This window comes from Physella acuta, unplaced genomic scaffold (assembly GCF_028476545.2).
Source record: "Physella acuta isolate Inbredline_101_S28 unplaced genomic scaffold, ASM2847654v3 ptg000880l, whole genome shotgun sequence".
In the NCBI taxonomy this organism is placed as follows: Eukaryota; Metazoa; Mollusca; class Gastropoda; family Physidae; genus Physella; species Physella acuta.
The window spans coordinates 29,504-39,601 of NW_026732397.1; the positions used below are offsets into that span (position 1 = coordinate 29,504).

Sequence of the window (10,098 nt, forward strand, 5' to 3'; positions counted from 1 at the left end):
GGGCAGTGGAGGGAGGACGAGCTGCGAACAATTCATCGCTTCCTGTCTGGGATTTCCTTCGCCACCAGAGACCGATGTATGGAGGCCATGTGTGACGTCAGACGGGAGGCTGGAGCACCGGACATGGTGGCAGCTAGCCCAAACTTGCCTGACGTCATACCGGAGTCTGCCGAGCACCTGTTTGACCAGAACGGGAAGTTTATCGGGGTCAAAATGACCCGGGACACAAACAGGCCAGTGACCTGGTTCGATCAGGTTAATCAGAACCGTAAGAGTGGGTTTGGTAACTATGGCAACAGTGGTTACGGCTTCGGCAACTATGGCAATAGTGGTTATGGATCTGGTAACTATGGCAACAGTGGTTACGGATCTAGTAACTATGGCAACAGCGGTTACGAAGCAAGTAACTATGGCAACAGTGGTTACGGATCTAGTAACTATGGCAACAGTGGTTACGGATCTAGTAACTATGGCGCCAATGGCTACGCATCTGGTAACTATGGCAACAACCAAAAGCCTGTAACTGAGAACTATGGCGACATTGGTGGTGGGGGTCAAGGGTCAAGCTACAGCAGCCGACCTGGTCTAGTTCCAAACATCTGCTGTCAGACGTGAGTCATATGTTGTTGCATCTTTGTTATATCTCTCTTATATCTTTGTTACATCTTTGTTACATCTTTGTTACATCTTTGTTACATCTTTGTTACATCTTTGTTACATCTTTGTTCATCTTTGTTACATCTTTGTTACATCTTTGTTACATTTTTGTTACATCTTTGTTACACTGCTGCTATATTTTTGTTTGATTTTTGTTTGATTTTTGTTACATTTTTGTTACAACTTTTTAAAATATTTGTTTATATCTGTGTTATATCCCTGTAACATATTTGCTCCATCTGTTACATCTATATTCATAACAATTTTATTACATCGCTGTTACATCTATATTCATAATAATTTTATTACATCGCTGTTACATCTATATTCATAACAATTTTATTATATCGCTGTTACATCTATATTCATAACAATTTTATTACATCGCTGTTACATCTATATTCATAACAATTTTATTACATCGCTGTTACATCTATATTCATAATAATGTTATTACATCGCTGTTACATCTATATTCATAATAATTTTATTACATCGCTGTTACATCTATATTCATAACAATTTTATTACATCGCTGTTACATCTATATTCATAATAATTTTATTACATCGCTGTTACATCTATATTCATAATAATTTTATTACATCGCTGTTACATCTATATTCATAACAATTTTATTACATCGCTGTTACATCTATATTCATAACAATTTTATTACATCGCTGTTACATCTATATTCATAACAATTTTATTACATCGCTGTTACATCTATATTCATAACAATTTTATTACATCGCTGTTACATCTATATTCATAACAATTTTATTACATCGCTGTTACATCTATATTCATAACAATTTTATTACATCGCTGTTACATCTATATTCATAACAATTTTATTACATCGCTGTTACATCTATATTCATAACAATTTTATTACATCGCTGTTACATCTATATTCATAACAATTTTATTACATCGCTGTTACATCTATATTCATAACAATTTTATTACATCGCTGTTACATCTATATATTTATAACAATTTTATTACATCGCTGTTACATCTATATTCATAACAATTTTATTACATCGCTGTTACATCTATATTCATAACAATTTTATTACATCGCTGTTACATATTTCTAACATTTCTATCACTCTGTTATCGTCTCTAGATCTACTTATATAGTCCTATAAGTCCTAAGGTAAAAATACCGGATCGAGTAAAACTTGATTACCTTGCCCCCCCCCCCCCCTTCCCACCTTTCTCTTGCTATAGCGAGGAAGTGTTTTTCGTCAACTCCACACTGACCGATTACTTTGGGGTTAGCCGTACCATCGCTCAGAGGGACACGGCGGGGTCATATCAGTTCATCCGTCACGGTCTCTGCAGGTGAGTGGGTTTAACTTACAGGTGGGCTTGGTTTAACATACAGGTGGGCTAGGTTTAACATACAGGTAGGGCTAGGTTAAACATACAGATGGGATAGGTTTAACATACAGGTGGGCAAGGTTTAACATACAGGTAGGCTAGGTTAAACATACAGATGGCCTAGGTTTAACATACAGGTGGGCTAGGTTTAACACAGGTGGGCTTGGTTTAACATACAAGTATGACTAGTTTTAACACAGGGCTAGTTTTATTTGTCCCTATTTTAAATTTATTCCTGTATCTGTCCTAGTTTAATTCTATGCTGCATCTGCCCCTAGTTTAACCCTCTGCCTGTATCTGCCCCTATTTTAACCCTCTGCCTGTATCTGCCCTTATTTTAACCCTCTGTCTGTATCTGCCCGTATTTTAACCCTCTGCCTGTATCTGCCCCTATTTTAACCCTCTGCCTGTATCTGCCCCTATTTTAACCCTCTGCCTGTATCTGCCCGTATTTTAACCCTCTGCCTGTATCTGCCCGTATTTTAACCCTCTGCCTGTATCTGCCCGTATTTTAACCCTCTGTCTGTGTCTGCTCCTATTTTAACCCTCTGCCTGTATCTGCTCCTATTTTAACCCTCTGCCTGTATCTGCCCGCATTTTAACCCTCTGCCTGTATCTGCCCGTATTTTAACCCTCTGCCTGTATCTGCCCGTATTTTAACCCTCTGCCTGTGTCTGCTCCTATTTTAACCCTCTGCGTGTATCTGCTCCTATTTTAACCCTCTGCCTGTGTCTGCCCCTAGTTTAACCCTCTGCCATTATCTGCCCTTAACCCTCTGCCTGTATCTGCCCTTAACCCTCTGCCTGTATCTGCCCCTAGTTTAACCCTCTGCCTGTATCTGCCCCTAGTTTAACCCTCTGCCTGTATCTGCCCCTAGAAAAACTGGCCAGTGCCCTGGCGACTGCCAGCAAGTTTACGTCAGTCAAGTTCTGGCCATCCACCCCCCAGAGGCCGGTCAGTTGGTCACCTTCAAGTTCTTCAAAGTACCCGGATATTGCGCATGTACATTCAGTTAGTTCCCCTGCTTGTGTAGCAAGTGAATTGATTATCGTTCTTGATTGATGTCTTGTTAAAAATATACACACACGGATCATTGCTTTGTTATCTGGTTGTTTACAGTTTTATTAATCCCACACATAAACCACACAACCACACATGAACCCAACACATCCCACACATAGCCCCATATTAAAAACATGACCCCCATGTATCCCCCTATACTACCACATATGACAACATACTACCACGCATGTTACCCAAGCATGACCAAACGTCCCCCACATACCACATATGTCCCCCACCTAATCACACACGTCCACTCGCACACCCACACTACCACACATGACCATTAGGCATACCCCCATACCCCCATACATGAACCCCACACACACCGACACACCGTACTAAGATGACCTCCACACAAACCACACATATCTTCCACATACCCCCACACTACCACATATATTCCTACCAATTCCACATGTCCACACACGTGACACACATCCCCCACACAATCATCAACCACTACCATACTTCTCCCACCGTCACCCCTCTCCCCACCCCTTCTCCGTCCAACTTTAGTCTCAGCCACGCCCCCCCCCCTCTCCCTACCCCCAGCATAAGTTATGGTTGCTGTTCTGTAAGAAAATAAAATGTCCACCATAGATTTTCGCATGTTTTATTACTGACAAAAGTGAAGTGTAATACATGAATGCTAAAATCTTTCATTTAAAATATCCGAGTATATCAACGATATATTTACACGCTATTGTTACAAGAATATGTAACGTTCTAACATATTTTTTTTTTACAAGAATTTGTAAAACTCTAACAGATTTAGGGTTTTTTAAATAATGTGTAACTTTCTAACAAATGATGTTATATAATCTCAGTTTTTTTCCCCAGGTAACTTTCCAGTACGTTTAGCGTACTCACTTAAATATTAAGCTAGAGTATAATTTAAATTTTTGTTTGCTAGAAAGTTTAAACTATTTTTGTAAACTATTTTATCTACTTAAACATCAATGTTCTATTGTCTTCTGTTTTCGTTAATTATAGTTGCCGGCAACACTACATTTTATTAGAAAGTTACACATTATTTAAAAAACCCTAAATCTGTTAGAGTTTTACAAATTCTTGTAAAAAAAATATATGTTAGAACGTTACATTAGAGACTAGTTTATAGCGACATACATTCACGATGAGAATAAACCACGTAAGAGCGAAAACGGCATCGTCGTGTACAGATACACTCAACATGTTATAGAATTAGCATGAGTAAGTATTGTTAAGAGGACTATTACGTTTAGGTTGACGTCCACGTTGAGTGAAAAGGGGGTGGGGCAGATGGGCAGGAAGAGAAGGGGTGGAAATTCAGATTTTATGCTGGTGTCTTTAATCAACAGGGCTAGTAAAGGGAGAGAACTTAAGTAATTGTTTGTTTTCAATAAAAGTCTCGGTTACCTCCCCTACTCTGTTGCTTACATAATGGAACTGTTTTATTTTATCTTTCAAAAGTTTTGCCACTGCTGTTATATTAAAAATCTTCAAAACATACGTAATTTTTCTGTACAGCTAATGTAAATAAACTTGTTGATTTGATAACAGTTAACCCCTGCAGGAACCAGGGTTTTAACCTGTTTTGTTTCATTAGCTTTCTCACACATCCCACCCCGACCCCTGTCGTAATCCCCAACCCCAGTCCTGACCCCCAACCCTAGTCGTGACCCCAACCCCAGTCCTGACCCCCAATCCTAACCTTGACCCCAACCCTAGTCGTGACCCCAACCCTAATAGTGACCCCAACCCTAGTCGTGACCCCAACCCTAGTCGTGACCCCAAACCTAATAGTGACCCCAACCCTAGTCGTGACCTCAAACCTAATAGTGACCCCAAACCTAATAGTGACCCCAACCCTAGTCGTGACCCCAACCCTAGTCGTGACCCCAAACCTAATAGTGACCCCAACCCTAGTCGTGACCTCAAACCTAATAGTGACCCCAACCCTAGTCGTGACCCCAAACCTAATAGTGACCCCAACCCTAGTCGTGACCTCAAACCTAATAGTGACCCCAAACCTAATAGTGACCCCAACCCTAGTCGTGACCCCAACCCTAGTCGTGACCCCAAACCTAATAGTGACCCCAACCCTAGTCGTGACCTCAAACCTAATAGTGACCCCAACCCTAGTCGTGACCCCAACCCTAGTCGTAACCCCAAACCTAATAGTGACCCCAACCCTAGTCGTGACCCCAAACCTAATAGTGACCCCAACCCTAGTCGTGACCCCAACCCTAGTCGTGACCCCAAACCTAATAGTGACCCCAACCCTAGTCGTGACCCCAACCCTAGTCGTGACCCCAAACCTAATAGTGACCCCAACCCTAGTCGTGACCTCAAACCTAATAGTGACCCCAACCCTAGTCGTGACCCCAACCCTAGTCGTAACCCCAAACCTAATAGTGACCCCAACCCTAGTCGTGACCCCAAACCTAATAGTGACCCCAACCCTAGTCGTGACCCCAACCCTAGTCGTAACCCCAAACCTAATAGTGACCCCAACCCTAGTCGTGACCCCAAACCTAATAGTGACCCCAACCCTAGTCGTGACCCCAACCCTAGTCGTGACCCCAAACCTAATAGTGACCCCAACCCTAGTCGTGACCCCAAACCAAATAGTGACCCCAACCCTAGTCTTGACCCCAAACCAGCTGTGACTACAGAACCAATGCCTAAAAATATTAGGTATATTTAAAACTTTATACTTGAAACTTGATACATGATTCTTTACACTTGAAATGTAATACTTGAAACTTTATACTTAATACTTTATACTTGAAAAGTTTCTTAAAATATAATAAGTTTCTTATTTTATTTTTTAATGAAAATCTTATTCACGCAAAAAAAAATCCAATAGGACTAAAACATCATACATGAAAGTCAGTGGATACAAAAACCATATCTCTTACCCGGAGTAATAATGCATCACATGGGCATAGGTCTTTCATATCAAGTATTGTAGTTCTTATGAATTTCGTCTTCTTTCTTTACTGTAATGCTGGAAAGGGTTTTCTCCAAAACAATTAAGTATTACATGTCAACCTTAATTAAGCGACTGTGATTTCTTTTCATTTGGATTTGCTTCCTTAGCATCTTTCCGTCTCAGAAGAAGCTTATGAACGGTTTAATGCATGCAAGGGAGATCACTTAGCTGTTTAGTGTTATAAAATGTGAAGAGTTATTTTAGACCTTGTATAAAAATACTCATTCATTGACCAATGCTTTTCGTCGGAAAAATAGGTGGGGTTAGGGTGACATAACCACAGAATTAAAGTATTACAAACCATTTTTAATTCAGTCCGCTCTAAGAAAAAAACTTCCAAATTGAATTGTTGATTGTTATCTTCAATCCTGAGGCGCGGATTTTCCGATTGTTTTCTGTTGAAATCGGGAGTGATCGGCATGTTCTATTTATAGCATGGTGTCACAACATTATGTGCCTTGGGGCGGAGGAAACGTTGGTTTGATTTCAAAGATCTGGAGCATCCGGGTTGTGTGTATAAAGATCATTGTGATCAGAGGGACAGGAGCAGAATCAACACACAGATCTCCGTGTCAACACAGCTACTCGTAGTGTGTCACACGTCGTGTTTTACACACTGTTTTCAACACAGCCGTGTAAACACAGTTACTCGTAGTGTGTCACACGTCGTGTTTTACACACTGTTTTCAGCACAGCGAACTGTAGTGTGTTACAGGTCATTCAGACATTGTTTACATTACAGGTAACGTTTAAACTTTTGCGTGCACGCTTGTAACTGGTGACACAGAAATGGTGACACCATGGTTGTATCACCAGCTACTTCTGGCTGTGGCTGGGTCCGTTTGTCTCGGGTTTAACATTGTTTACAAACCTTCCTACCCTCTCCCCGGGCAGTGGAGGGAGGACGAGCTGCGAACAATTCATCGCTTCCTGTCTGGGATTTCCTTCGCCACCAGAGACCGATGTATGGAGGCCATGTGTGACGTCAGACGGGAGGCTGGAGCACCGGACATGGTGGCAGCTAGCCCAAACTTGCCTGACGTCATACCGGAGTCTGCCGAGCACCTGTTTGACCAGAACGGGAAGTTTATCGGGGTCAAGATGACCCGGGACACAAACAGGCCAGTGACCTGGTTCGATCAGGTTAATCAGAACCGTAAGAGTGGGTCTGGTAACTATGGCAACAGTGGTTACGGCTTCGGCAACTATGGCAACAGTGGTTACGGATCTAGTAACTATGGCAACAGTGGTTACGGATCTAGTAACTATGGCAACAGTGGTTACGGATCTAGTAACTATGGCAACAGCGGTTATGGACCTAGTAACTATGGCAACAGTGGTTACGGATCTAGTAACTATGGCGCCAATGGCTACGCATCTGGTAACTATGGCAACAACCAAAAGCCTGTAACTGAGAACTATGGCGACATTGGTGGTGGGGGTCAAGGGTCAAGCTACAGCAGTCGACCTGGGCTAGTTCCAAACATCTGCTGTCAGACGTGAGTCACCTGTTGTTACATCTTTGTTACATCTTTGTTACATCTTTGTTACATCTTTGTTACATCTTTGTTACATCTTTGTTACATCTTTTTTACTTCCTTGTTACATCTTTGTTACATCTTTGTTACATCTTTGTTACATCCTTGTTACATCTTTGTTACATCTTTGTTACATCTTTTTTACTTCTTTGTTACATCTTTGTTACATCTTTGTTACATCCTTGTTACATCTTTGTTACATCTTTGTTACATCATTGTTACATCTTTGTTACATCTTTGTTACATCTTTGTTACATCTTTGTTACTTCCTTGTTACATCTTTGTTACTTCCTTGTTACATCTTTGTTACATCCTTGTTACATCTTTGTTACATCTTTGTTACATCATTGTTACATCTTTGTTACATCTTTGTTACATCTTTATTACATCTTTGTTACATCTTTGTTACACTGCTGCTATATTCTTTTTGTTACATCTTTGTTTCATCTTTGTTACATCTTTTTTACATCTTTTTTACATCTTTGTTACATCTTTGTTACACTGCTGCTATATTTTTGTTTGATTTTTGTTACATCTTTGTTACAACTTGTCAAAATATTTGTTATATCTGTGTTTTATCTCTGTTACATATTTGCTCCATCTGTTACATCTATATTTATAACAATTTTATTACATCGCTGTTACATATTTGCTCCATCTGTTACAGCTATAATTATAACAATTTTATTACATCGCTGTTACAAATTTGTAACATTTCTATTACTCTGTTATCGCCTAGATCTACTTATAAGTTTTATAGTCCTATAAGTCCTAAAGTAAAAATACCGGATCATGTCAAACTTGATTACCTTGCCCCCCCCCTCTCCCCCCCTTCTCTTGCTATAGCGAGGAAGTGTTTTTCGTCAACTCCACACTGACCGATTACTTTGGGGTTAGCCGTACCATCGCTCAGAGGGACACGGCAGGGTCGTATCAGTTCATCCGTCACGGTCTCTGCAGGTGAGTGGGTTTAACTTACAGGTGGGCTTGGTTTAACATACAGGTGGGCTTGGTTTAACACAGGTGGGGCTAGGTTTAACATACAGGTAGGCTAGGTTAAACATACAGATGGCCTAGGTTTAACACAGGTGGGCTTGGTTTAACATACAAGTATGACTAGTTTTAACACAGGGCTAGTTTTATTTGTCCCTATTTTAAATTTATTCCTGTATCTGTCCTAGTTTAATTCTATGCTGCATCTGCCCCTAGTTTAACCCTCTGCCTGTATCTGCCCCTATTTTAACCCTCTGCCTGTATCTGCCCTTATTTTAACCCTCTGTCTGTATCTGCCCGTATTTTAACCCTCTGCCTGTATCTGCCCCTATTTTAACCCTCTGCCTGTATCTGCCCCTATTTTAACCCTCTGCCTGTATCTGCCCGTATTTTAACCCTCTGCCTGTATCTGCCCGTATTTTAACCCTCTGCCTGTATCTGCCCGTATTTTAACCCTCTGCCTGTATCTGCCCGTATTTTAACCCTCTGTCTGTGTCTGCTCCTATTTTAACCCTCTGCCTGTATCTGCTCCTATTTTAACCCTCTGCCTGTATCTGCCCGTATTTTAACCCTCTGCCTGTATCTGCCCGTATTTTAACCCTCTGCCTGTGTCTGCTCCTATTTTAACCCTCTGCCTGTATCTGCTCCTATTTTAACCCTCTGCCTGTGTCTGCCCCTAGTTTAACCCTCTGCCATTATCTGCCCTTAACCCTCTGCCTGTATCTGCCCTTAACCCTCTGCCTGTATCTGTCCCTAGTTTAACCCTCTGCCTGTATCTGCCCCTAGTTTAACCCTCTGCCTGTATCTGCCCCTAGTTTAACCCTCTGCCTGTATCTGCCCCTAGAAAAACTGGCCAGTGCCCTGGCGACTGCCAGCAAGTTTACGTCAGTCAAGTTCTGGCCATCCACCCCCCAGAGGCCGGTCAGTTGGTCACCTTCAAGTTCTTCAAAGTACCCGGATATTGCGCATGTACATTCAGTTAGTTCCCCTGCTTGTGTAGCAAGTGAATTGATTATCGTTCTTGATTGATGTCTTGTTAAAAATATACACACACGGATCATTGCTTTGTTATCTGGTTGTTTACAGTTTTATTAATCCCACACATAAACCACACAACCACACATGAACCCAACACATCCCACACATAGCCCCATATTAAAAACATGACCCCCATGTATCCCCCTATACTACCACATATGACAACATACTACCACGCATGTTACCCAAGCATGACCAAACGTCCCCCACATACCACATATGTCCCCCACCTAATCACACACGTCCACTCGCACACCCACACTACCACACATGACCATTAGGCATACCCCCATACCCCCATACATGAACCCCACACACACCGACACACCGTACTAAGATGACCTCCACACAAACCACACATATCTTCCACATACCCCCACACTACCACATATATTCCTACCAATTCCACATGTCCACACACGTGACACACATCCC

The 10,098-nt window shown here is 41.5% G+C and overlaps 2 protein-coding genes and 1 long non-coding RNA gene across 3 annotated transcripts; all 3 read left to right on the forward strand.

The window, feature by feature from the left end:
* The first annotated feature begins 435 nt into the window (after nt 1–435).
* On the forward strand, nt 436–3,558 carry LOC131952602 (uncharacterized). The gene is made up of 3 exons (XR_009388551.1): nt 436–611; nt 1,900–2,013; nt 2,930–3,558. It is a non-coding gene; the product is annotated as an uncharacterized LOC131952602 (long non-coding RNA).
* A 767-nt stretch (nt 3,559–4,325) lies between these two features.
* Nucleotides 4,326–6,230, forward strand: LOC131952609 (circumsporozoite protein-like). Its single transcript, XM_059315355.1, has 3 exons — nt 4,326–4,329; nt 4,791–5,495; nt 6,202–6,230. Exons 1-3 carry the CDS (start codon nt 4,326–4,328, stop codon nt 6,228–6,230), a joined length of 738 nt encoding a protein of 245 aa, XP_059171338.1.
* Nucleotides 6,231–6,690: 460 nt separating this feature from the next.
* On the forward strand, nt 6,691–10,098 carry LOC131952614 (uncharacterized). Its single transcript, XM_059315360.1, has 3 exons — nt 6,691–7,593; nt 8,479–8,592; nt 9,470–10,098. The coding sequence occupies exons 1-3, from the start codon at nt 6,884–6,886 to the stop codon at nt 9,606–9,608; spliced, it is 963 nt and encodes a 320-aa protein (XP_059171343.1). The 5' UTR covers nt 6,691–6,883; the 3' UTR covers nt 9,609–10,098.

Excerpts from the sequence above, each read along its gene's own strand:
- LOC131952609 (XM_059315355.1), top strand. Across the intron at positions 5,496-6,201 it reads TCGTGACCCCAACCCTAGTC|CATCTTTCCGTCTCAGAAGA; the intron begins GTAACCCCAAAC and ends TTGCTTCCTTAG.
- LOC131952614 (XM_059315360.1), top strand. The coding sequence starts at position 6,884 with ATGGTGACACCATGGTTGTATCACCAGCTACTTCTGGCTGTGGCTGGG. Across the intron at positions 7,594-8,478 it reads CCAAACATCTGCTGTCAGAC|CGAGGAAGTGTTTTTCGTCA; the intron begins GTGAGTCACCTG and ends CTCTTGCTATAG. Across the intron at positions 8,593-9,469 it reads ATCCGTCACGGTCTCTGCAG|AAAAACTGGCCAGTGCCCTG; the intron begins GTGAGTGGGTTT and ends ATCTGCCCCTAG.